Below are 26,140 nucleotides of genomic sequence, written 5' to 3' on the forward strand. Positions count from 1 at the left end.
GATTGGCACCACTAGCAGTGAAATACGAGCTATTGCCACCGACTTTGACGCTTCCTGTGAGGGAAACTTGTGTGATGGGTTTAAATTGAAGATGAATTATGGCGTGATGAAAATGAGAAGCCATGCGTCTGCTTTGTTTCGGTCACGCCTACGTCCAGTGATATAACCCGGTAGCACCGGACTGGTAAGGAACCTCATTAAAAGAGGCTTCCGTAGAGTACGGAAATTCCTAGTAGCCTGTGCTCTCTTGGGCTCAAAGTCGTTGCGTCAGACATGATGAACCACGTCTTGGGATTATCATTGAGATATGTGGTCTTGCTTATACAGTCTCTTCAAGGCATGCCTTCTGCCTATCCCGTCATTGTGCTGCATGGTAGCAGTAGCAAGGCATCCACACGCTTATGAATGGCCGAGTGAACAGTGAGGTATGATTTGAAGAAACTGCTTTTCCTCGTCGTTCTGTGTCTACCACTTCAGATACGATTTGATTCGCCTCTCTACCTTTCGAAAAATGCCCTCAATCATCACTAAGATCGATCGTCCCATCCGCATCCACCTTGTAGATCTTGCGTGGACGGGTGTCGGTCTCCTCATCCGCTTCGCGCTTCACACCGATTCCAGGCTCTCTCTTGACTTTGGGCTGATGAAATTGTCAGTTTGACACAAATTTGAGGGAGAAAACACTTACTTCCAGCTGCTCCAGACGCTCTTGGGCAAGTCTCATGATATCTGCCAGCGGCAAGTTTGCCACGGCCTGGGGCGGGGGTGGAGCAGAGAACTCGGGAGAGGGGCTCAGAGAAGGATTTCGAGGAATGATGCCATCGATTTGAAGAGAACCCCTAGACTTGTATCGGAAGAAGAATTGAGCAATTGGCTGGGTTTCGTCCCTGTACTTGAATGTTCTCTTCATTTTGCTTAACTTCTTCTCTATTCCTTCAGTGAAGCTGACGACCACACAGTTAGCAGTATAACCAGATAAAGGTGTTAGACTTCTTACGATGTACTGTGTGATATGTTTTTGCCTTTGATTTCAATTTCAGAGACACCCCTTATGCTCTCTGTCCTCGATTGTGCCGGGGTTCTGGGTCTGTGGCCTTCAAGCTCGACACGGAACACAGTCACTTCAATAATGCCAAGGTGCTCCACGATGAATTGATTTCCTGATAACTGCTCGTTGCTCTCTTCGGCTGCGTTATCAAAGTCAGCGGCTCAGAATCAATAAAATGAGAAAGCGAGGAGATACCTGTTTTGATCGACGCGAACTTGAAGTGCCTTCTGATGTCTTTGCCAGGTTTGCTGAACCTGTCCCCAAAGCTGTCAATGGTTGAGACGATGGTTTGATTGACCAGGTGGCCAGGTCCACGATAATATGTGGCGACGTATTGGCCATCAATGTGAAGCACCAACGCGAGCCAATTCTTGCCATTTATCCAAGACCGGCGGTTTCGAATCTCATAGTGGATAGAAAATCTGGCATCGACCTGACTTTCGATGACTTTGGAAGTGGTATGAGTTGCCGAGCCCCGAGATGACGTGGATTTCGGAGGATCTGAATCGTCGTACTCGATGCAGTCTTCCTCGAATCCGTTGATACGGATGGAGACCTTGATCTCTGGGAGGCCATCAATCACCGCCATGGTCCCTCCGAGTCGTGGTCGTGGGATGGCGTTTCGAGAGTGAGTAAGGCCTCTGGAGTTAAGCGATCCACATACAGAAATTGGTGAGTTCAGATAAGTCTGAGCTTCTGGGCGAGGAAGAAGAAGTATGGGTACCTAGAGGAAGGAGAATTATGGGTAGAGGGAGGAGATTGGAAGGAATGAGGAGGGTAGAAGGAAGGAGGGTGGAAGGAAGGAGGGTGGAAGGAAGGAGGAGGGTGGAATTTCAGGTCGAGGAGTCCAGTCCATTAAAATGGAAGGTGCATTGGAGGGCCAGCAGCAAGCCCGGTGAAGCATCAGGCAACCCCGCCGAGAAGATGCTAGTATCAGCCTCTAAAGGCGGCCAAATTCGGTCGTGCTTTCTCAAAGTAAAGTGCCTAACGAGTTTGATATTTCGTGCCTCAAGATGAGAGTCTCTTCAACGTTCCCATGGTAAGGGCGTGGTTGCTTTGCAAGACCATGCATCCAAAGGACGCTTAGATGAACCATGGGGACCCTCTTCGCGTCAAGTTCTTTGCTCGAGCCGAAGTACTTCACTTCGTCAGTGAGCAACAAGTCAAGGGTAAACAAGAACAGCGCAGGGACAGGTAGTCAAGGCGGGTGACCTACTACACACCAGTGTGCATCGATGAAAGTTTGCAAATCTATACAATACACTGAAGCCCGTCTCGCGACATCGAAAAAGACTTCACCACCGGTATGGTTACATCTCTTGATGCTCATGCTGGCTTCGAACTGGTAGACTGTCGTCGAGTAGGCTGTGGCCGTTTTTATTGTTGAATTCTTAACCTCTCCACCACCCAGCCACTTTGACCTGACCCGTTGACCCAGACGGACGTCTGGTAGCTGGTGACAGGAAGAGGATTGACGGGGTCTATATGGCCTTCTCGCATGCTCTAGAAGGCCTTGTAGAAGGCCTTGACTCCTTGACCAGACCCCGCGGTCTTTGGTCTACCTCCCTCAAGGCCTCGACCACTTATTGCTCAGACATTCGCTTGATTTCTCGCATCTCTATACTTGTTTCCGCCGAAGTTCCGGTATTGAAGATACAGACTATGTCGTCCAGAAAGCCCTGTTCGCCGCACAATACCTGAAGTATCACGTTGTTGCTTTCCGGCCTTGACACGAGATAATAGGGGTCACATTCTGCTCTAAATTCCCCTAGTCTATCTACTCAAGAGCTTGCTAGCATACGTTATGACGATCTTTTATGTTTAAGTACAGTTTTTGAAAACTACTAAAATTATCAGTTATCGTTCTATCGATTGATTATGATACCTTCTCGAAAGCGGATTGTACAGTGTAGAAAGTAAAAGCAATCATAATAGTAGTAATAATAGCAAAAAATAGGAGCAGGAGCAGGAGCAGTGATGGGAATAGGAGAAATAAAGGTGAGATATTGAGCGGCAAGCTATTGTGTCACTCCGAGTTGGTACTTTCCTTGATGATGGGCCGGTGGCTTGCCCGAGTCCACTCTTGGCCGTTGGTGCAGGGGGATCTACCCGCTGGCGTGCCCCAGAGTTTTTTTTTAGCGAGGTTTTATACCAGACTACGGCCCATATGGTTCATCAATGGAGGAATGCGGGAAGGACCCGTTTGCCAACCGTAAAGACGTCGATTTCTTCTTTTCGTCCCTAAATTAGAGCAAATTGAGACGGGCGGCCTGTTTCGGCTTGGCAGTATCTGTAGGCACTTATCGACGAAGCTTTGGCGAATGAACATGATGTATCGGGAAAGTGCCAGCTGCTTCACTTACAGTTGGCAGCATGGTACCCCACTTCTGCCTGAGCAATGAAGAACAGCCAATCAGGCAGCGAGCGCACATCGGTGTAAGGCAACCCCCACCCAATAATTGCCTTTTCAGTCGCGTTCGCACCTTCTTCCTCCCCATCTTCACGTGGGTCTAAACGTCTCATTCCAGATTGACTACATTCCACTTTTCTCTCATCACCGCACATACGCCTTACCTTATTTCAACGACGAAACGAACGACTTGGACCACCACTTTCTTTTCTGTCGGCGGGTCATTCAAGTGGACTAGCGAGACTGTGACGCAAGATGGCCGTCATCGACGAGCTCAAGGGTGTGAAAGTCACCATCCAAGTCAATGGCCAGGAAGCTGTTGAGTACGACGACCCGGATGGCTTTGAGAACGACGTCAACCGCAAGCACGCAACCCACCGCACCTTCAAATACATTGAGTCCAAGGATGACACCTGCTTCACGGTAAAGTACGAGGTTAATCACATGCACCGGTGGGAGAGCCCGAAAAGCGCCTTCTCACTCTACTTATATGTCGATGGCAAGCGCATGGATAGTGTCGTTTGCGAGGCGAGTCGCTTCAACTCATTCGATCCATTCTACAAATGGAGCACAGTTGTTGAGGGTTCTCGAGGAAGCTCAAGAGACCCCTCTTACGATCGTCTGAGCAAATTCAAGTTCTCCCAAGTCACTACTGGTAAAGTTGTCATATCTTGGCGGCGCCATGGGTATGTGTTCTGAGTATTGACATGCGTCTCAGTTGACGATGCCACCAAGGAGCGCGTCGAGGGAGACTCCAAGAAAGCAAAGTCTCTCGGCGTCATCGAGGTTTTTGTCTACCCCTTGACCATTACAGGGCCTTCGTACTCGTCAGGCCACGAGCACTATCGCGATAATCAGCATTCCAGTTTCAACATTGCGGAAAAGGCGCTCAAGGGCCGCGCCGTCTCTCACGGTACCTCGTGAGTTGCATCCTCTCGCCATGCGACAATTCTGCCTGTGCTTACATGCTCCATAGCTTCACTGACGGTGGATTTGTTTCCAAGAGGAAGTCAGTGTGCGCTGAATATCTCAACGGCGGTAATCCTGTGGCGTGCTTCATGTTCAAATACCGTTCCAGAGGTATGAGGCGATCTGCAAGCCGGCTCTCTGCTTACTTAGCTCACGCTTTCTCAGATGCATTGCAAAAGGAGCTCATCATTCCTCGGTCTCCAAGTCCCGAGGCCATTGACGAGCTTTCCGAGGCCGATATCAGACGGCTAGCTGCGGAGCGTCTGGACGAGATTAACGTGAGTTTCAGCCTTACCGCTGTGTAGAGAACCCAAGACTAAACTAGGGCAGAATGGACGTCGATCTGGCACCGTCAAGCTAGAGAGAAAGGGCCCTACCATCAAACGCGAGTTTGCCGAGATCTACGACCTCACCGAGGAGCCTGCCAAACGCGAATGGAAGAAGATCAAGATCGACGCCAACAGGGAGGCTATTGACCTCACCGACGACTAGGCGTATGAGTTTCTTTCTTGAATGTACTTCCTTGGTACTTGTTCTTCGCCAGTCCGCAGAGAACGATGTCACGAGTATGACCCTCAATTTTCGGCGCAACTTTGCTTTCAGGGCCAAATGGCGTATTTCGGTTTGTATTAAGCCAAGCTTCAGGGACCATATGATTTTCCCAGCCGCAGTCAGGAAGCATGGGAGTATCTTCAGACTGGAAAGTTGAGAATGCCAGTCTCTTCATGGTTCTAATGCGAGCAGCTTATCGTTTCTTTCATCAGGAGTTCAGGGGCAAAGCGCCAGTTTATACCCTCTTGTTGCACTTTATCCCACCTCTCGATAGGCAGTCAGTTCGGAAAAGGGAAATCAAACGCAAATTTGCTTATACGAAACATCAAAATAAGAATTGATTGCTTTTCCAGTCTGCCAAAATCCTTCTTCTGCCTTTGTGTCCGTGACATACCGACATTTTCTAACCGTTTTCCTCTTATCCCATGACCACATCTTCGTCTTCCTGTACGTCCATGCTCTCTTGTTTTGCTGCAGACTTCTCCGCCTTGAGTATTCTTACCGCCGCCTCCGCGGCTTTAACCTTGACCTCGTCTCTAGAAATCCCACCGTCAACCTCGACAACGCACCGCTCGCCAACCATGACCTTGCACGAGAACCGCTTCTCACCATCGTCGACATCCTGCACGTCCAAAACGTACGTCACAGTCTTATTGTCCGCCAAATGACCCAACTCCTCCTTGGGATGCAACACATGCACGCCGTCTCTTAAAATACGATCAAGGTACGCCAAGATCCCAAACCGCTCCACGACACCAGCGCAGACGTCCAGGTCCCCGGAGTCGACGTACACGGCGCCGAGAAGGGACTCGAATATATCAGAGTAGAACTTGCGCAGCTGCATGCGCGCCATGAGGGCCCAGGGGTACGTCGTGCCGCGCTCCATCGCCTCGACCATCTCGTCCCTGAGCGCGGCGTGCCGTTTCGTGACGTTGAGCTGCTCGAGGCCAATGGCGGGGGATTGGTGGCGCATAAACTTCCACAGGGGCAGCGCGAAGCGCGTGTGTTGCAGCTCGGGTCTCTTGTTGCCGCCGTCGGTCCCTGTTATGACGACCTCGTCCTGGCTGACTGCTTGCTCTAGAGCAAGGAAGCCTAGAAAGTCGCCGTTGACCATTGCTGTCTTGAGGAGATGCATCGTCTGATGTGGGAGAGGAGGTTCGATGGAGAAGAGGCGGTTGACGATGATGTAGTCGAGGACGGAGTCGCCGATGAACTCGAGACGTTCCAGACAGCCCAGGGTGTTGCCGAGGCTGAAGGAGGCATGGGTCATGGACTGGATCAGCAGGGCCTTCTTTTTAAACTCGTAGCCTATGAGCTGCTCCAAGGGCTCAAGGGTAGATAGGAGTTGCACGCCAGAGGGAGCGACGTCGTAAAGGGCCTGTCTGCAGTCGTCTAGGGTCTTCCATTTGATCTGTTGGAGAAAGATAGACATGCACTTTAGTGCTTTAGGGAGACCGCCGTCAATCATCGAGGCCCCGATCAGTGCTTCGACGATATCTGCGAGCGTTTTGGTGGATATTTTCCTCGTGGTAGGCTCCTCGCCGTGCTGGAGCACGTCCTCCACGTAGATTGGCCGCCACTTCTGTCCCGTGAAGGGCTTGGTGAGGATAAATCTGTCGAGACCGTGCTTGATGGCCGCCTTGCAGAGGGTCGAATTTGCGACGATGGCGTCTTTCTTAAACGACAGGAGCCGTTCTGGCCAGTCCGGGTCTGGTCTCGTGTTAGCTCTAGAATTCGTGTATAGCTCGTCGAATTACTGGAGATAGACTTACTCAGAGCGGCCACATTGATTGTGGCGGAGAACTTGAGAATAGAGTCGCCTAGAAACTCGATGCGTTCGTAATTTGTAGGTTCACACGCGCTTCCCGCGCTGATGGCTGTGACTACCAGAGACGGGTCAGAGATGGCGAGTGGCCTCAGCACACCCATAGACAACTCTCGCGCCACCAGGTACGTCTCGATACGGTGCAAGATTGATGGTATAAGCACGCCGAACTGGGCATACTTGGCAGGGATATTGTCCACCTTTGCCCACGACATGGGGTAGACTCGATTATACGGCTTGATAGTAGCTGGGCCGTGACTGGGATCGCTCTGAGGCCGATGAAGGAAGTCCGACCTACGGGACCACTTCTTGAGAGCCAGGTAAGGTTCATCCTCTGGGGCCTTTTCGAATTCGTAAAACATTTTCTGTACAGTTTCGGGTGCCGGCTTGCGGGGGATGACATTGTCGTACAGATATGGGGAACCAGTCTGGTCGCGAATGAAACAGGTCAGATCGTAGTCTGACATCGCCCCTGGGACAAAACCTTTGACGCCGATTTGATCGACGGACATATCTCCAGCACCAACTGCACTGAACCTCACAATCTGCTGGAGATCCGCCGAAACCCACCGGTGACCGTACGGCAGAGCAAGAAGTACAGCTGTGTCATCATTGCCGGTGAGCTCGTCAATGGGAAGCTGATGTCCAAACTCAATTGACCAGGTGACGTTGTAGTCCAGATGAATGGGTATCGTCTGCAACCCAGGGACCCATAGGGGGATGACCATGTCGTACTCTCCCTGGATAACACCGTCCGAATCCTTGAGTAGGATCCGAGTTGCCCGCAAATTGTCACCAACTTTCCAGGCCTTGGCGACTCCTATCCAGGCATTGAGTAAACCGTTGACCTGCAGGATAGCAACTCTTTTGTCTATTCCGGGTACGAAGTCCTCCGGCTTGAAAGGCAGCAAGTTGTCGTTCACAAGTCCAGCCTTGTACAGATTGCGATAGGCTTGAAACGCAGCGTCTTTCGTAGCATTTTGCTCTGATTTCCAAGCCAACTGACTCTCAGAGCTGCGGACCGAGGCCGGTAAGTAGCTCGGCAGGTGAACAGTGGCCCGCAAGTCTGGCGCGCCTTTTGTGTCCGTCTTGTCGATGATGTAGTCTGGCCGCCAGTCGATGAACTCTCCCGGGGAAAGTATCCGGCATATATGGTCGAGATGCTGCTTTGCGTTATCAAGATCCAGAACAGCTCCTGTTTGTTCGATTTTGAAGATCATCTCCTTTGGCTCCTCAGCCTGCTCGATCTCTTGTAGATGTTCCAATTCTCTCTCTTGTTCTTCGTACTGAGCCTTCATCTCCGCCTCCAGGGTCTCCCAATCTTTCCCCAGTGGATTCGAACTCTCAAGTAGCATGAGAAGCTTGGACTGCTTCTTTCGGGCCCGTCCGCGGCGTTGGATGAACGACTTGAGGTTCGGTGGGGTATCGAAACAGACAACCAAGTTGCAGGCCGGCACATCGATGCCTTCTTCTAGTACACTGGTGGCAACCAAAAGATTGCTCCTCCCGGATCGGAATTGGTGCAGTGACCGCTGATCTTCCACTCGAGAAAGGTCCCATATATCTTTCTTCTTGGCTTGAAACTGCGATGTGCCCATCATGGCCCCGATTCGATACCGCTCTCGTAGCAAGCCATGCGATGTTAGCAGATGACATAGAACCGCAACAGTTGCTCTTTCTCTGGCGAATATGATGCCAATGGTGTCAGGTTTATCCTGTAGCAATTGTTCAATGACAACGAACACCTTATCCGACAGGACAGCACGGCTGATGGTCTCTTTCGATGGACACTGGCAATCGACTTGACTGAGAACGTTGATGAGGTATTGTTTCTCTTCATCCTTCCATGTGTCAAGCCAAACGCTTTGGGCCTTGACTGCGGCTCTGAACCTTGAGATCACTTCCCAGATATAATACTCTGCAGCCCAAGGTCCAAGTTCGTTGAAAATCTGATTCGCTTGCCGGCCAAAAGAAGTCATTTGGTTCTGGATGTACGTGTCGTGACTCTTGAGAACCGCAATGAGTTCACGCTGACTGCGATCTGTTCCCTCCGCTTGTAAGTGTCGAATGAAGGGATCTTCCGAGATATCGAGAGATTGTATAGCCATTCTCAAGCTTCGCAGGCTGTTGGGAGTATCGTATTCGTTTCGATTTTGAAAGATTGCGGATGCCAGCTCTGGCTTGTTGACAGCAGCAAGAAGGTCGTCTCGGTGCATCGTCGGGCTCTTGCAAACAGCGTCCAGCGTGGCCTCGAGGGTATTGATGCTTTCGACTTTGGAGCCAAAAGTCGGGCTTGCTGTTAGACCCAGTATATGGGGAGTAGGGAGGCCATTCCGTTGTTCTTCATGGTAGAAGAGTGACATAATTTTGCTTCCCGGAGACTTCCCGATGCAATTGTGAGCTATTTCGTACTGGTTAGCCTCTGCCCCTTTCTAAACCTCTGAACCACAAACCTTCGTCAAAGACTATCAGAGATAGCCTAGACATTGGCACGAATGCGTGCGACATCGCGTCCAACAGAATTTGGTACGTCGACACAACCACGCGCACATTGAGAAGAACCGCATCCCAAGTTTGCTGGTCGGACCATGAATCCACGTTATCGTCGCCACTGAGGAACTTTATCTGAACTTCTGGTATCTGGGTTTTGAGAACTTCGAACTGTTGGCTACAAAGCGATACCGTGGGGGCTAGAAACCAGACAATCTGTACAGTTAGCCTAGCAACAGAGATCCGTAATGGTCTTAACGCACCTTTTCGGACGTCGTTCTCTCCAATTCAGCTCTAATTCTCATAACAGCTCTATAGAAGCTTCTATCAATGTCACGAAACTACGCTTGCTCGGAGGCAGTCCACTTACACTTGAGTTTTGCCACTACCTGTGTCCATCTGCCAAGTGTTAATAACCCATGGTCTCTTTGGGACTGGATCCACAGGCTCGACGAGACTTACAGCAACAATAACGTTTTGCCGCATGCTCTCGGCAAGCATTTCGGACTGGTAGGCCCTCGCATTCATGATGACCGAGTTGCCTGAGGCTGGCTCAGCTAGAGGCGAAGAGGCCTCATTGTTCAGGATCAACTCCTCGGCGGCTGTTGAGAGTGCCTCCTGGTTATGAGGCCCCAGGACCGGCACATTGGGAGATACATCATCTTGCACAGGGTCTGCACCCTCGCCGGAAGATGATGGTGAATGGCCAGTCATTGTTTGTATGGTTTTAGCGTGGACCTGAGGACCCAGTCCTAGGGTCCTGACCACGGTCCTGGGAAGCGCGGTACTTCGGGAGAATCCAAGTAAGCCAAGAACAGGTACACCAGCACGCTCAAAGTACCGGGGTACAATGACTAGACTCGCCCGGCAGTGGGGTGGTCGGTATGAGTCAAAAAATGTAGGTAAGGTTAAATGACGCGGCTCAAAACGGAAAATAGACCAAAAGTTCGTGTGACGCGGGGACCAGGATTCATGGGGCTCGACGCACAGCACTCTGGTGCGTCTGCGGATACAACCTCCGTGTATTCGAACACGCAGAACTTGCCTAGTGCAATGGGTGCGATGCATGCGTGACTCGGCGATAAGTGCCTGATTGCTGACCTGGATATGGTGATGATGCCGTAGTGAAGGCAGAAAAGTCTATGAGAGGTTGGGGTCCCTGCCAAGAATCACGTCGTAGTGGGTGCCTGGAGGGCGTTCGGGAACGTGTTGCCGTTTGTTTGCTTCTTTTCTCGTTGCACATGAGTAGGGAGGAAAATTGAGACCTCGAGGCAACACGTAGTCGTGGCATGCTATCCATATTTGCACTCGCAAGCCAACACGCACTGCAACAGGTCGGTTCTGTTGAGTTCAGGGACTCTGCAGGAGGCCAGCGGCCCACATCTGCGGAGGACGTATACCATTTCGCAACGCAGTTACGCACCGTATTAAAAGAATCATTGTGGCGCTTGTAGAGTGAACTTTTGAACTGAGAAACAGGGATCAAGAGAAGGCGATGGAACAAACGACAGCCTTGGGCCTCGGGTACCCCCGTTCTAATTTCGAAAAGTCGAAGTTTTGCTCCGTATGGCAGCCCCGATTTGCCTGATGTGTCCAGCATAGAAAGTGTTCAAGGTAAATCAGGAAGAACAAAGTAAGACTCGGACGAAAGAGAGAGCGATCTGACATCGGTCCCCGACCAATCAATTTAAGAACTCCCAACCAGGATTTGGAAGATCAGGTACCTATCTTGAATCTTCCGGTAATTCGTCGTGACGGATAATTAATTACTGGCCTGGAGTCCTGACCAACAGCTGTCATTTAGGCTCGCTCATGCTCCAAGCGTTTCCACAGTCACCCGCACTCACCCCGGCTTGAGTATGAGACTAACCCAACCGGGGCCGATGCCGAATTTATCGGTCTTGATTCACCGGAACCCGAGGCCTACTTAGCCACCCGTCCGGACTCTGATTAAATCCAGCATTGTACATGCAGCTAGCTGACGCCTCCAGGAAAACGTGCGTCACTGCCTTGCCAAGCCGAGAACAGGAACATCTTTACTTATGAAAGCAACGCGGCATCGGCTTCGGATCGTGGACCAGGCGTTAAATTGAGAGTCTGCTGCCTCCCGGGGTTCTACCAAGTACATCAGGCCATTCAAGGTACTACTCATCTACCTGGATTGCCAGTCTGTGTCTCTATTGGAGTCGATCTGGCTTCAACCTCAACTCCAGTCTCTGGATGCTACCCTGCTCTTCAATTGAGAGCACTGTGGCGAAGTGCAGCAAAAATTGGGTCATTCGGGCCTGCGTCTCTAATGCAATTCTCTTGTTTGAACTTTTGTTCGATTTTATTCACATGACGGTGAACCAAATACGTAGCCGCATGTTGCAGATCACCTCTTGATTCGCAGAAGTCCTGGAAGTTGAAGGTTCTCCGTTGAAGTCTACTTTGACTTACTGGGTTGTGTCGCAATACTGTGCCTCCCAGGTGCGATTAGCTTAATGCAAGGCCCTGCTACTCGCATGCGGCTTACTTCCCCTCAACCAGTCTAGACAACAGTAGACCACCGCACGAAAGTGTCATCTGCCTGATGATTAGGCACTCTAGGCACATCCGGTGACCGGTCCCAAAATACCTTCAAGCGGGACTATCAGGCGACTGTGTAGGTTGTTGCGGCACAGCAACTGGCGGGCGGTTTCAGATCGCGGTAAGCCAATGAACTGGCTGCCAGAGGCGGCCGACTGTCGCCAGCGATTCTTTTTCACTTCGGTAGTAACCACCTTGCAGCTGTTGCCTGATATATGGCTCCATCCAAGTCTTCGATCAAGATTTCTGCCATCGATAATTACCAAACGACGCCGCATTGTCAGTGAAGTTCCTTTACCAATATCTGCAGTCCGGGGCAACGGTGGTGACAGCTTGCATCTTTCCCTGCGAAGAGAGTTCGCCAGTCGTGGCCAGTCTATCAAGATGCCCAATCACATATGCAACGTATCTCGTCATGTCGTCGTTGCAGGTCATCCATTGAGTCTAGAGCTCGGACTTTTCGTGTCCCCATGTCTCTATGAAATATTCTATGATACAAGGTAAGACCGTCCTAGCCATTGCGCAAATTACAAGTTCGTAAGATAGTCCTCAATCTCCTGAGGGCTGAGCTTTCTGAAGCGAGGGCCCTTGGCACCCTCAACACCCTCGATACCGAGCAGGTGGTCTGCCGGAGGTCCGATGATGCCTATACTCCCAATTAGACGCATTCTTGACGACACACCTTGAATACTTACCAATCTCAATGGTATCTCCATTCATCTCTCCCTCGATGGTCTCCTTGAGTGTGAGCAATGCAATGTGCACGGCGTCCTCAAGCTCCAAGCCCTCCGTGTATCTCTTCTCCAGGAACGTCTTCGCAGACGTAGCGCTCTTGCCAATCGCCGTCGCCTTCCACGGGAAGTAACTGCCAGAGGGATCGACCTGGTACAGCATGGGTCCACCCTTCAGAGTACCTCCGGTCTTGCCTGTGGGCTTCTTCTCCTCGCCTTCCTTGGTCTCGGTCTCGTCCTCAGGCAAAATACCCTCATCCCAGCCAGCAATCAGCAAGCTGACGCCGTAAGGTCGGACACCACCAGACTGAGTAGCCTCCTGCATGACACGGGCAACATCCTGCACCAATATCCGCGTAGGCGGGTATTCGTTGTAGATGCGCTTGTAGCCGGTGTGCGATACCTTGCGAGCCTTGTCCACCAATATTCTGTAGTCGGGACCCATGCCTGAGTACACCATACCGATATCGGGGGTGACGAGACTGATCTTGGACAGCGAGCTAGGGTCGGCAAGGGGCGATGATGACTTCTTCTCGGTCGCAAGGACGATACCGTTGGTGGCTTTCGAGGGGTTAGCATAGGTTGAGGAAGGAGGGGCAAGTCAACTTGCCTTTGATACCGAGGGCGGTGACACCCTGGTTGACGGCGTTCAGAGCATATTCTAGATGAATGTCAGTCCTACGATTCGAGCGTTCGTTCAGTTCCTGAAGTTGGGAGACATTGGCCGGTGGGGGTTGTGTTGGAGCATACCGATCTGAACCAGCTTGCCGCTGTAATCGATTAGCATGTGGACGTCATAGGTTAGAAAGCTTATAAAATTACCTGGGCGAGAACGTCGTCAGGGAGAAAGAGTAACGGTCGGCCATTGCTTGATTATTTGATCGTGTAGTCGAGATGCGATGTCAAGTACAGTGGTCGGAGAGGATAGTGGGTGGGTTGGCTGCGGTCAAACGAGGTGAGGCTGCCAGAGCTCAGGTACGAAGCTCTCCCTCCCAGGCAACTCGCGCCGCGTCAAGCTGCCAGACGCCGGGCGCCGCTCGGGGACCAGTAGCACGTGACATCGCCGGCTCAGTTGTTGATCCGGGTCATACTGCTGACGTAACGGGAGGCGCTGGAAGCTATGACCACCTGAAGAAAGCTCACAATAAAGTGCCTGGTGCTGGAATATTCTTTTTTGCTCTTCGTTTGTCCTGTGCCCTCCCAAAGATCCTATTCGCTTGGCGCAGCTTCTCCGACAGGCACAGCACTTCGAAAGGACAGATCAGGCTTTCATATTGCCTACGCTAATTCTTGTCATGTAGGCGCTGCTGCATTTGGTCAAGTTAGGCCAAGTTTTCAACCCCGAGCCAGCCGGTCTTTCACTGCAAGTCTTCTATTGCTTCTCTTCCTCTCACAGCACAGAGTCACTTCACCCGCGCAATACGGAAAGCCCAATGCTTTGAAGACGCATTAAATCCCAACGTCTACAGCAATCTTTTTTTACTGTTCGTCATGGATGCTGCGAAGCCTCAGTGGAATTGGCCATCTGACCTTCCTACGGGAGGTCCAGCGCGCAAAAGCCATTCTGAAGCCGACCTACCCGAGAAGACAGAGCCTATCAAGTCTGAGGACAATGGGCAACAGGACAGAGACCAACCCCAGGAGCAACCTCATTCTCCGCCCAAGCAAAGATACTATGGGCCGCGAACATGTCGCATCTGCTTCGAGTCGGTTCATCCTATATTCGAAGAGCCAAGTGTCATGAGCGGCTTCATGAACTCACGTCCGCGACCTGTTTACAAATCCGATGATCCCGACTCTGGACGACTTATCTCACCATGCAAGTGCAAGGGGTCTCAACGCTATGTCCACGAAGGGTGCTTGCAAGCTTGGAGGTATGCCGACTCGACAGCTACGCGGAACTTCTTCGCATGTCCCACCTGCAGCTATTCATACAAGCTGGAGCGATTATCCTGGGCGAATCGTCTGCAAGGAACCTTTGCGCAAATAGTACTAACTATCCTCATCTTCATCGTTTCGGTCTTCATTCTGGGCTTCATTGCGGATCCAATATTGAACTTGTGGACCGATCCCATGGGCGCAATCGCGGATATGGCGGCGAATGTTCTTGACGACATCGAAGCAATTCACGAGCCTGTCCCTGAGATGGGTGCGGAGCCTGGAACATGGCTGGAACACTTCCTCAAAGGCTTTTTTTCTCTTGGACTGCTTGGGTTTGTGAAGTCTCTCTTCGCTCTGTCACCCGTCCAATGGTGGAACTTGAGGTCCAGCGGTATCCTTAGTACTTCTGGACGTCGAGGAGGGACTGGTCGCGCGCGTGTCGAGAACATCAACTTGGGCTTGGTTGTCATTGGTGCCGCGACCTTTCTGTGGGGAGTCTGGAAGGGCGTGAGGAAGTTCAGTGCTTCAGCTCTACAGCGTGCGAGCGACAGAGTCTTCGATGTGGGTGGTGACGATGATGAGGATGAAGATATCAAGGAAGACTGACATAGGTCGGAATGTGGAGAAACGCAAACATTCTTTAACACTCGAGAGACGGAACGCCTGTAGCGCCATGTGTCACGATGCCACCCGCACACTCTTAAGTTGCCTCGAAGATTCTCTTCCATATCGTGTCAACTAGTCTGTGTGCGGAGAATAAGTCCCTGCTCTGTCTTTGAATTGAGCCGTTTTGGTCAGATTCACTTTGGACGAGCAGGCGACATCAACCTGCCATCAATCAATCAACATTCTGTTGGCTGACCATGCCGACGACAACTCTCAACATCCTTTGAGTTGGCAAACGCGCAGGCTGATACACATATGTCTCATGGCTTTATCAATGGCTTAGCCTGAAATTTTGGTAGTGATGAAAGACATGAATAAACTTCAATGTGTCACATTTTCGTTGCTAGTTACTGATGGTGAACCGCATGTACAGTGAGAATTTGCAAGGAAGCATCAGTTCGAGTATCGGGTATTTCTTTTAAACAACTGAATCTTATTTATCTAGCAATCTACGCCTCATGGTCAGCGTTACAGGACCCCGCATAGAGCATTAGGTTTGACGTTGCTTTGGTAGTGGGGAACCAGCACAACCCTTGACAGGAGGGACCCAGGGGACCCAGGGATCGCCCGACCGGACAATAATACCACCGACCGGGCCAATGATTGATGGTTTTCGGCGCGGTCCAGATCTAATGCTCCCAAAGTGGACCTCGAATTTAACGAAGCCATAGTATCGAGTTCGTGTTCACCAGCCTGTACATTGACCGGCCGTCCTCGCCCTTGCACCACTGCTTCCCTTGCAACCCTTTCGCTTTCCAGAGTGTCGCCCAGACTTCTCGAGGCCCGGACGTGATGCGCCTCTTTGGATGACGCCCTGCGAATACCCCGACGATCTTTGATTCCGACATTCCATCACCCTTCCTCCCTCCTTTCTGTGCCAAGCCTCTAGTCGCAACGGCCACAGTCAGCGTCTTCTCTCGTGTTCGAACACCGACGAAATTTGTCCTTAAACGCCCGCCATTTCCGGGACATCGAGGCGTCGCATTTCGACGCTGGTCCAGCCGCGACAATTCTCTCGATCGTTGGCCGACGAGTTCTCCCTTTGAACTAATCTCCTAATTCGACACGATGCATTTCGCATACCCACCACGAAAGAGCTCGAACCCGCCTCCCTTCAAGGCGAGATCCTCCAGAATACCACCGGTTCTTCGACGCAGTAGGCTCAAGGTCATCGCGGCAGGCGCTCTTGTATTCTTCGGCTTCATATACCTTCTCTCTGGAGCCTTCAAGTCACCTAGCGGCCCTCGACCACCCTCTGGTGACCCACCAGCGGTGATAGTGACGGTGCTGGATGAGGACAACTTCAGCAATAAATATCTCGCAAGCATTCGCGACAACAGGAAACAATATGCGCAGCTACATGGTAGGCTTTCACTGGTTCTTCTTTGTACTGCACATGCTAATAGCTCTGGTCTTAGGTTATGAGGTGATGTTCGTAAAAGCGGGCGATTACGATCTGAACGGATCTCCACCATCATGGAATAAAGTGGTGTCACTGAGGCACGCGATGACAAAGTTTCCAGAAGCCAGATGGTTCTGGTACCTCGACCAAGACGCTTACATCATGGACCCGGAGACCTCTCTAGAGAATCTGGTGTTGAAGTCGGACAGGCTTGACACTTTGATGGCCAGGGATCACCCGGTCGTCCCCCCTGACAGCATCATCAAAACATTCCCTCATCTCAAAGGCGACGACATCGATTTCGTGGTCACGCAAGACAGAGAGGGTCTTTCTTCGAGCAGCTTCTTCATCCGGAACGGTGACTGGGCGAAGTTCTTCATCGACACCTGGTTTGACCCTCTGTACCGCAGCTACAACTTCCAGAAGGCTGAGGGTCATGCTTTGGTAAGTCCCTTCCTTTTTGCCTCTTGTTTTTGCGTCTGAGCCAGATCTAACCGTTGCCTTAGGAACACATTGTACAATGGCATCCTACTATCCTTTCGAAGCTCGCCATTGTGCCCCAGAAGACATTCAACTCCTACAATCGATATGATAAGGGAGAGATCTACAAGGATGGTCACTTTGTTGTCCGCGCAGCTGGTTGCACAAACACTGGAGAGCGGGCTTGCGACGAGGAGCTAAGCAGCTTCAAGACGAAGTGGCAGGCGGCCTTCAAGGCGCAGTAGACGGAGGGCTAGAAGAGAGCAATGCTTGTCCTCGCTAGAGGAGGACCAACGCACAGAGAAGCTCCAGGCTTTATATTCCCCAGGAAGCATGAACTCGGCATTTCAAGTGTACAAGAGCTGGACGAGGGCGTTTATTTGGGTTTGGGGAGACCATCTCATGAAGGAATTTTGTACGGGGGCTAATGACAGATGGTCAAGATCCTCGGAGGCTACCCGGTTGCATGAGCTTCTCGCACGGCGCTCATGAGGGTTGTTATGTTTTTTTCTCTCTTGATACTTTCGAGATGATGACTCGTTTTGACGACCGAAGGCTTGCGTCTTCTTGTGTTTTGTATACCAACCGATAGACATTGGCCATCCTGCCACAGCGCGGATGCTAACACGGACTTTGTTCGCAAATCTCCATACCATTGATAAGCAATTGTTCTTGGCCGCGATCAAAAATGCAAGATCGTCTCCACTTGGCCAACTTGTCTCCATGAGGATCACCGGCTGCCCGTTACTTGCAAGACGAGTTGGACAGGGAAGGCGACCTCACATCAACCAATAAAAAAGAGTCTAGGCGCAAGTTGTTGGTTGTCGATGCACGTCTGCGATTCGGCTGCAAGGCTGTCGTTCGCTAAGATCGAATTCCCAGGCAGCGCCTGGGATCCGCTTGGATCTCTCGGACGTGAACACTGTCGATGTGACGTGGTCGAGGCAAAGCGCATGGCCACTTTGTCGGAGCTTACTCACTAGGACACTGGTTGACCTTTGGCATTAGGGGCATTGTGCGACCCGAGTTCAAGCCCAAAATTGCTTGCTGTTCGGCATTTCTATTCAGCAGTGTCAGCACTTATGCGAAGAGAGTGATGATGATGACACTCAATGGTTGGAAATGCGACTTCTAGGTGTGTCCGGGGCCATTGGATCAAGCCGGGTAACGGGCGTCCGCGGGCCCGATTCCGCCCCGCTATAGTGGATCTTTTCGCTCCGGGGCAGTCCGCGGACGGACAGAGTTGAATGACCTTCCAAGGTTGCTTTGACAGATAACGCCCCAGACTTATGCTCTAAGCATGGAAATTCCTTATAAAACAAGGCCACACTTCTTTTTGAAGAAGAGGAGTCAAGGTAGCAATAGAAGGCTGGCGATCTGGACGCAAAGTCATGCGTGCATCAGACAAGCTACCCAATCGGCCGAGTCTGAAGGTCCTCGGTTCGCGTGGAAAATGTCGTCAGGTATCAGCCACGGCGATAAGATGACGGGCACGTCGCGCGGTGCGGACTGCCCTCTTTGGGTTGGGACTTTGTAGGTGGTGTTCATCTTTGGCCGCTCCACCTCGACACTGACACCTCACGTTGGGGAAGACCTAGCCATTGCTCGCCTACATAGGAGGAAGCCATCGGTTCAATGTGAATCCTACTTTGTTAGTCAAGGTCGCTTCCCCAATTAGGCGACGCGGGCATGAGACGTCAAGCTTGAAGCAGGACCCCCTGTCTCTGTGACTTGCCTGAAAGGTTCGTGGATGATACTGCCTGCAGCCAGGTGGACGCGGGCAACCATGGGAAACAGGGCTCCTCTTGCTTGGAGTGGTGCATGTGACAGACCGGATGGCGGCAATGCTCCCCAGAGAGAAGCAGCGCTCCAGAAGTCCAGAAGGTACTCCGCTATCTTCGCTGCACCGACAGGGGTAAACGGCGCTAAGAAATAATCAAGAAGACGCCATGCCCCACGATTTTCTGCTCCTCGGGATCCAGCCGTTGGCTCTGCTTACCACAGCACTTGCACAGCAAAGACCCTCCCACCTCTGCTTCCTTGACCCCGGTCGCCGGTGATGCTCTTGCTGTGGCGTTGTTAATGTCGGAACCTTCCAAAGTTCCAGCTCCTAGCCTTGATCTTCGTCCCGTCCCCCAGTCTCCAAATCTTTTTTTTCCTCTCTTGAGCCCCCTCGTTCGCATTCTCTTCTACTCCGCGTATTTATAAATTGGAATTCGCATCCACCCGGGTTGCTCTCCCTTTTCCACGATTCCCACCTCCATTGCTTGCTTGTCGCGAATCGTAACACCCCACTGTGCCGAGCTACAACAACGGCAGCAGACAAGATGCCTGGCAGCTCCCGCATTCCCGCAAGCTTGCGCGAAGGACTGAACCAAGTCAAGCGTAGTCGGCAGGCGAGTCCATTGTTGGTCCTGAACCTTGACTTGTGAGTTTCCAATGCTTCCATCTTTCCACTTCGGTATCTTTCCCGAAGTAACCTCGGCATCGGCTAACTTCGAGAACCCCGGCCCGTAGGTTGCGCAACATTATCTTCTTCCTCTTCGTCTGGCGATGGACGCGCAAGACGTTTCTGAAGCTCAAGGGCCGCGGCCTGATTGGCAGCATTGTCGAGATCTACATTGATATCCGTAGAGTTCTGTATGGCTACTTCCTGCGCGCCCCCGGTGTCCGCGGCCAGGTCCAGAAACAGGTCAACGAGACCATGGCGAAACTGCAGACCAAGATGATCCCCGCGAACCTCACCCGATACCTGACCCTACCCAAGGAGGGCTGGTCCGAAGACGACGTCCGGAAGGAGCTTGATACTCTGGCGAACATGGACCACACGAGATGGGAGGATGGCTTTGTCTCTGGCGCCGTCTACCACGGCGAGGACGAGCTGTTGAAGCTGCAGACTGAGGCGTTTGGCAAGTTCACCGTCGCGAACCCCATTCATCCGGACGTCTTCCCAGGCGTGAGGAAGATGGAGGCTGAGGTTGTTTCCATGGTTCTGTCCATGTTCAACGCTCCTCCCGGCGCTGCCGGTGCCACCACCAGTGGTGGTACTGACAGTATTTTGTCGGCTTGCCTCGGCGCGCGCCAAAGAGGATACTTTGAGAAGGGTATTACTGAGCCTGAGATGTACGTTCTCTCCGTGGGGCTATGTTATTGTGATCTTCTTACTGACACGCACTAGGATCTTGCCCGAAACCGCTCATACTGCGTTCCGCAAGGCCGGTGACTACTTCAAGATCAAGATCCACTACGTCTCCTGCCCTGCGCCCAATTACCAAGTCGATGTCCGTGCCGTCTCCCGCCTGATCAACAGCAACACAGTTCTGTTGGTTGGCTCCGCACCGAACTTCCCTCACGGCATCATTGATGATATCAGCGCTCTATCTAAGTTGGCTATCAAGAAGAAGCTGTGCCTCCACGTCGACTGCTGTCTCGGTTCCTTCATGGTCCCCTTCTTGGACAAGGCAGGTTTTGAGACCGAGCTCTTTGATTTCCGTCTCAAGGGCGTCACGAGCATCAGCTGCGACACCCACAAGTATGGATTTGCGCCCAAAGGTAACTCTACAGTTTTGTACAGGTCCGCAGAACTCCGCAAATACCAGTACTACGTGTCGCCAGATTGGTCTGGCGGTGTGTACGGTTCGCCTGGTATGGCCGGTTCGCGTCCAGGTGCCCTGATTGCCGGTTGCTGGGCTAGTTTGATGAAGGTCGGTGAGGCTGGTTACATTGATGCTTGTGTCAAGATCGTCGGCACCACCAAGAAAATCATTGAGAAGATTCGCGAGACACCAGCGCTGGACAACGAGTTGGAGATCTTGGGCAAGCCTCTGGTGTCCGTTGTTGCCTTCACCGCCAAGAATCTCAATGTTTACGACATTGCCGACGGCATGTCAGAGAAGGGCTGGCACTTGAACGCTCTTCAGAACCCTCCTGCAATCCACGTCGCCGTCACTCTTCCAATTACCAAGGTCTACGAGAAGTTGTTAGCTGACCTTGAGGCTGTTGTCGAGGCCGAGAAGGAAAAGGAGAGAGTTCGCGCTGTTGAGGGTAAGGGTGTCAAGGGCAAGGCCGTCGGTGACTCGGCTGCTTTGTATGGCGTCGCCGGATCCCTGCCGAACAAGAGCGTGGTTGTTGACTTGGCCAACGGTTTCTTGGATTTGTTGTACAAAGCATGAAGAAGGAAGCAGAAAATCGGTTGGGAGTTTTGTAAGTGCATTAGCTGGCGAGCATTCGATCAGGACTCGGGTTCGACAAAACCCCAGTAACATATAACGGTGTAACATATCTGTTTATTCAGCGTCTCTATTCGTCTCTCACCGATATCGCTCCCACTTTGCTCTGCTGACCGCACGAAGCTTACCGAGCTAATGGGGATTGGCTCGCTGTTCCTATGTTGCGTCCGGCTCGAGGATCGGGACGGGGCGAACGGGACCCCCACATGTTCAAGACATGAACGAGTGTGTTCGATCGGAGCTTTCCTTTCTCACGGATCGAGTTGTCTCAATTTCTATCGGGTATTTTTTCTAATCTTCACGGGCGGTTAGGGTTGTCTCAGGACTACCGCTCTGACCGCGATTCGCCAGCAAACGCGAGTGTAGAAGACTAAATCGAAGTCATTGGCTGCCAATATCGGAATCAATAGATCTCGATTAAAAACGGCCTGCCGTGCGGACATGCGAACCATTTTCTATCAAAAATCTCGGTGGACGCCTTGCCGCGGACGGCCAACGGGACATCCGGAGCGTCACGGCCCAATTCCGGGGGGCCACCCATGGTATCGTTCTTTGTCTCCTGCACTTACATGCAGCATCCCACACCGCACTATCGAAAGTTTCCTCATCCGCATCACATCTAAAGAGCCCTCACCCCTTCAAGCCGCGTCTCAAGTCGAGGCCTGTGGTCTTATCGGGGACCGCTTGGTGGCACCGCAACCAAACTCCAAGAAAAACCCTAGGGATGGGATGTCCGCGCTGACTGCCGGCTCAGGGCCAACGAGCAAACATGGCGTCGCCTGACTTGGATTGTCCAACGCGATTCAAGCTAAGATATCTTGGGCGACACGGGAACCATGACTTGGGACACAGCGATTCGAAACGACGGGAATAATGATATTTTGGTCTAGTTTCCATCCCAGGCGTAAACTCTCAGCTTCCCGAACGCGTGTGGCCTCAAGATCGAAACCCTCCCGATGTCATCGTATCTTCTGGCGACGGCTACATCCTGGACACCCTGACGTGGGGGAATCCCACCAGACGACTTCTTTTTTTATCTCAGCTTCCTTCGGTGACGCATCGAAACGCTACCGTGGTGCCCTGTACCAGGCCATGACATTACCATGCAGACAACTTTGCGGCCCAATAAGACAGGGATGGGCCTCGTTGGAGAAACGGTGCACAGCAGGAAAAGGGCAACTTTGTGGCCTCTACGTTGCCTTCGCCCGACTACTTTGTACGAGCTACCACCACGTATACACAGCCTGCTGATTTCCTTTTCTCTCGCATCTATTATGCTAAATTCTCCCTCCTGTCTCCTGAGTGAGGGGAACACCACTTTCTTGTCCCTCGCATTTTGAAAATGCACTTTTCCGCATCACCCATGCCGCTCGTGGTGTTGCCTCCGTGATCGACCCTTTCATACCTTCGTGCTGCACCTTATCAATCCACCTGACGCGAGGGGGAATAGATGTCAACATCTCATTGGGGAGCCCTCTCAAGTGTCCCATCGGCGTCCGAAGAGGGTATGGGTCTATAACTATTCCCGCCTTTTCTGCTGTCTATTTCACCGTCGCTTCGGTCTGCCACTTTTCGTCGTCTATTTGCTCGGTATATACGGCTACCCTTTCTATCGCGCCAACAGCCCAATCGCTCTGGTTCCATCCAATCTTACACAGTCCTTGTTATTTGCCATCGTACAAAACGATCTAGTCTGAGCTTTGCGGAATTTCGCATGCTGTGGCAGACGGCATATCCAATAACAATAACATCGGCAACCGGCAACCGGCAACCCGCCATGACTACGACCCCGGCTGGCAAGGCCATGCGGCCACGGCTGAACACCACAACGAACTGGTCCCTGCCGAGAGATCAGGCGGGCCGCCCGGAGCCGGAAGAGCTTTCCCCGCTGTCACCAAGGCGGGCTGCTGGGGAGTACGGCTGGGGACAACAAAAGGGGAGCCATGGTCACGGAAACCAGGTGGATGAGCAGCAGCAACCGCAGCAGCAGCAGGGTTCGGAGAGCTTGATTATGGAGACGCTCACTTCGAAACCTCGCGATAGTCTTGGTGGCATGCCGTCTGACATGATGGAGGAGTTGAGGAAGATTATCAAAGAAGAAGGTCAGTTGCATCGAGTTCTGTATCTTAAAAGTTGAAGTTTACTGATGATGTTGTCCAGTTGCCCAAGTCGCTCAAGTCGCTCAACTGAAGACAAATGAGACCGGCACCCCCGTCGACGCAGCTCGGTTCCCCCCCTTATCTAGCCAGAATTCCTCCTTCACGCCGGCGTACCCCAGCCCGCCCCCTTCCATTATCGACACATTCGGCGCCTCCAAGAACTCATCGCCACGAGATCGCAGTCCGGAGCTCGCACACGCAAAGCCTTCGTCGGCGCCTCCTCCTCCGCCTCAGCAACCGTCGCCGCCAACGTCTGTTCCCGTGCCTGCGCTTCAGTCCACTCCGCCCATCAGCCCACAGCAAAGGGGGGTTCACTTTAGAAAGAGGGCATCACCGGTCATTCATTGCCAACCGCGTGTTGAAACGGATAATGAAGACGAGGTCTCGCCGACTGCTCCTACGTCGCCGCGAGTTGAGTTGAGTAGTGTTGACAAGGCGTGGGGTGTGCTGTTTGACTCGGAGGGATATCCTACCAATCGACTGAACAGCATGCTCAGGGGCCTCGCTAATTTTATGGTACACCATCTCCCGCCCTCTTCATAAGTTTCTTTGCGGCTAACATGAGCCTCAGGTTACGGAGTTTGGGTCGCCAGACACACTCGTCGTTACTCCTGATAAGATGCTGATGCTGTACACCAAATACAAAGTCGAGCCTGAGAGGTTCCGATATGAAGGTAATCAGCCTTCTCATCCATACTCCGTAAACAGCTGCTGACCCTTCACCAGACATCTTCAAGTCTCGGTCCAAAGACGCATTGGAGCGAATCGAATTCTTGTACCAAGATCTAGACTGCCAATACCACCTCGTCCAGGCCGCACCTAGATCTCACCCCAACATCCCCGGTCTAACTCCCGCAGGCTTCGCGAAATGGATGATCAGCAACATCCTCGCCTACCCAGACCCGGAAGCCAGGCGTCTACACGCCATCATGACCGCCCTCCCCATCAACGCCGACGGACCCCTCCTCAACGGCAAACCAGAGAGACTCCCCAGACAGCTATCACGGCATCTCTTCCCAGAGACCCACGATATGAAGGTCCGCAAGATCATCGACGAGGCCATGTGGGACTGCCTCGAGGACGTCGCGCCGCCCCTGCCATCCATCCCGAAATCTCGACCGGCTCCACCGCCCCAGGACGTGACCAGGCTCCCCGAGGCCAACACGCACACCCGCCGGTCCGGAAGCGACCTCCCCAAGCGCCCCGCATCCCTGCCGCACCGATCCAGGACATACGACCGCGGCGCTCACCGCGTCGAGCCGCACCCGGCACGTCTCCCGCGCGCCAAATCGGACGCGGGCGTTTCCTTGCCCAGACATCGTGACTTGCCTCCCCCTCCAGTCGGACGGCACTCGACCTCCTCTCAACGACAGCGAAGCCCGCCGCCGACGAATAGGTATACCGCGTCGCTTCCCTCCATCTCGCAGCACCACGTCAGCGGCGGTGGCGGCGCCGCGTCGCCTTCGCCTTCGTCGTATGATATCCGCGGCGGGGCTGATGCCAATTACGGGGTGTATTCTGGTCGGGATAGGGACGGGCATCGCGGTTCAGAGTCGAGGGATGAGTCGCCGCGGTCTCCAGGGAATGGAAGGCGCGGCGGCGGCGGTGGTGATAGGGGTCCTACGTGGGAGGACGTGTATAGTCGGAAGGGGTCTGCTGGGGGGAGGGGGTCAAGCGTTGATGGGGAATCTCATCGGTCGTTCCGGTGATTTGTTTCATGGATACCTTTTCGTCTATTCAAAGACGGGAGGTTGTATTTGGGGGTTCACTGATGATGGATGGAAGAAAACAATATGGGGGGGGGGGAGGTGAATGAAGATATGACAGTAACGACTTATGCCATTCTGTTTTGTGGGGGGATGTTTGGATGAGGTTTCTGGGCCAGTTCAGTTTGATTTCAAGTTGAATGTAGGATGGGCTGTATGATCTGCAGACGGCTGTGTCTTTGTAACGTAGCGTTGGCTAGGTTTCTTGTTATAAAAGTCTATTTACTGATATCTCGTTTCAACGATTTTACCAGATGTCATCTCGACATGCCGGATCAAAGGTCTTCAGAGTGATAACATTCAATAAAATACTATGCGCGCTTATACTACTATGGTTGTCTATGAGTCAAATGTGCACCCATATCTTCCGCATCTTGTATAAGGGGTGATACTCTGTGGCACTAGGCTGGACGCCTAGAGGCAGACGACTTTGGTTGTTCTTTTCTTCATCTAGGTCCGTGAGGTGGTGGAAAGTCCCTGAGCTACTGCCACATTTGTCTTGGAGAGAAACGATTTGGTGATGCGGAGACTTTCTCCCGGACGAGGGCATTCCCGAATTTCGAGCCATATCAACCTGTCAATTCCCACCTGGCGAAAGAGGAATTCTTTTGAGCAAAACCATACACCCAGGTAGGATCACAGTACATCTCAAACTTATGTTGAAAACTAACAAGAAAAAAGGAAAAGAAAAAGAAAAAGGAAAGGATGTAGGGAGGGGGATAACTGACCTTATAATTCACGCCCCTGCCCAGATTCGAACAGCGCGCCCCTCGGGCCAGCACGGCTTCACTGGAGTATTTGTTTTAACATCTCTGCGTCAGAGTATAAACCACCCGGCCAATCCGGATGGGTGCTGGTGACAGTAACACGCGTTTGGGTGGAACATATACCCTCGGTTGATGCCTCAAGGAAGGAAGGAAGGAAGGAAGGAAGGAAGGAAGGAAGGAAGGAAGGAAGGAAGGAA

At 52.2% G+C, this 26,140-nt stretch overlaps 8 protein-coding genes across 8 annotated transcripts; 5 read left to right on the top strand and 3 right to left on the bottom strand.

The window, feature by feature from the left end:
- Window positions 1–517: 517 nt before the first annotated feature.
- CPAR01_06256 (uncharacterized protein) lies at window positions 518–1,637 on the bottom strand (the record flags this gene model as incomplete). Its single annotated transcript, XM_060490530.1, has 4 exons — window positions 518–640; window positions 689–944; window positions 998–1,187; window positions 1,244–1,637. The coding sequence occupies 4 exons, from the start codon at window positions 1,635–1,637 to the stop codon at window positions 518–520; spliced, it is 963 nt and encodes a 320-aa protein (XP_060351996.1).
- A 2,076-nt stretch (window positions 1,638–3,713) lies between these two features.
- CPAR01_06257 (uncharacterized protein) lies at window positions 3,714–4,919 on the top strand (the record flags this gene model as incomplete). Its single annotated transcript, XM_060490531.1, has 5 exons — window positions 3,714–4,113; window positions 4,177–4,378; window positions 4,435–4,538; window positions 4,593–4,705; window positions 4,758–4,919. 5 exons carry the CDS (start codon window positions 3,714–3,716, stop codon window positions 4,917–4,919), a joined length of 981 nt encoding a protein of 326 aa, XP_060351997.1.
- Window positions 4,920–5,397: 478 nt separating this feature from the next.
- Window positions 5,398–10,008, bottom strand: CPAR01_06258 (RNase3 domain-containing protein; the record flags this gene model as incomplete). Its single annotated transcript, XM_060490532.1, has 6 exons — window positions 5,398–6,689; window positions 6,752–9,205; window positions 9,258–9,510; window positions 9,558–9,606; window positions 9,665–9,693; window positions 9,757–10,008. The coding sequence occupies 6 exons, from the start codon at window positions 10,006–10,008 to the stop codon at window positions 5,398–5,400; spliced, it is 4,329 nt and encodes a 1,442-aa protein (XP_060351998.1).
- Window positions 10,009–12,389: 2,381 nt separating this feature from the next.
- CPAR01_06259 (proteasome A-type and B-type) lies at window positions 12,390–13,459 on the bottom strand (the record flags this gene model as incomplete). Its single annotated transcript, XM_060490533.1, has 5 exons — window positions 12,390–12,508; window positions 12,558–13,154; window positions 13,213–13,254; window positions 13,344–13,363; window positions 13,416–13,459. 5 exons carry the CDS (start codon window positions 13,457–13,459, stop codon window positions 12,390–12,392), a joined length of 822 nt encoding a protein of 273 aa, XP_060351999.1.
- Window positions 13,460–14,084: 625 nt separating this feature from the next.
- Window positions 14,085–15,080, top strand: CPAR01_06260 (uncharacterized protein; the record flags this gene model as incomplete). Its single annotated transcript, XM_060490534.1, has 1 exon — window positions 14,085–15,080. One exon carries the CDS (start codon window positions 14,085–14,087, stop codon window positions 15,078–15,080), a length of 996 nt encoding a protein of 331 aa, XP_060352000.1.
- A 1,128-nt stretch (window positions 15,081–16,208) lies between these two features.
- Window positions 16,209–17,267, top strand: CPAR01_06261 (galactosyl transferase GMA12/MNN10 family protein; the record flags this gene model as incomplete). Its single annotated transcript, XM_060490535.1, has 3 exons — window positions 16,209–16,503; window positions 16,559–16,986; window positions 17,049–17,267. The coding sequence occupies 3 exons, from the start codon at window positions 16,209–16,211 to the stop codon at window positions 17,265–17,267; spliced, it is 942 nt and encodes a 313-aa protein (XP_060352001.1).
- A 2,082-nt stretch (window positions 17,268–19,349) lies between these two features.
- Window positions 19,350–21,194, top strand: CPAR01_06262 (uncharacterized protein; the record flags this gene model as incomplete). Its single annotated transcript, XM_060490536.1, has 3 exons — window positions 19,350–19,450; window positions 19,540–20,145; window positions 20,201–21,194. The coding sequence occupies 3 exons, from the start codon at window positions 19,350–19,352 to the stop codon at window positions 21,192–21,194; spliced, it is 1,701 nt and encodes a 566-aa protein (XP_060352002.1).
- A 1,834-nt stretch (window positions 21,195–23,028) lies between these two features.
- On the top strand, window positions 23,029–25,119 carry CPAR01_06263 (uncharacterized protein; the record flags this gene model as incomplete). The annotated part of the gene is made up of 4 exons (XM_060490537.1): window positions 23,029–23,353; window positions 23,412–23,926; window positions 23,982–24,084; window positions 24,137–25,119. The coding sequence occupies 4 exons, from the start codon at window positions 23,029–23,031 to the stop codon at window positions 25,117–25,119; spliced, it is 1,926 nt and encodes a 641-aa protein (XP_060352003.1).
- Between the last annotated feature and the right edge of the window lie 1,021 nt (window positions 25,120–26,140).

This window comes from Colletotrichum paranaense, assembly GCF_030867605.1.
Source record: "Colletotrichum paranaense strain IMI 384185 chromosome Unknown Scaffold_4.1, whole genome shotgun sequence".
Classification (NCBI taxonomy): Eukaryota; Fungi; Ascomycota; class Sordariomycetes; order Glomerellales; family Glomerellaceae; genus Colletotrichum; species Colletotrichum paranaense.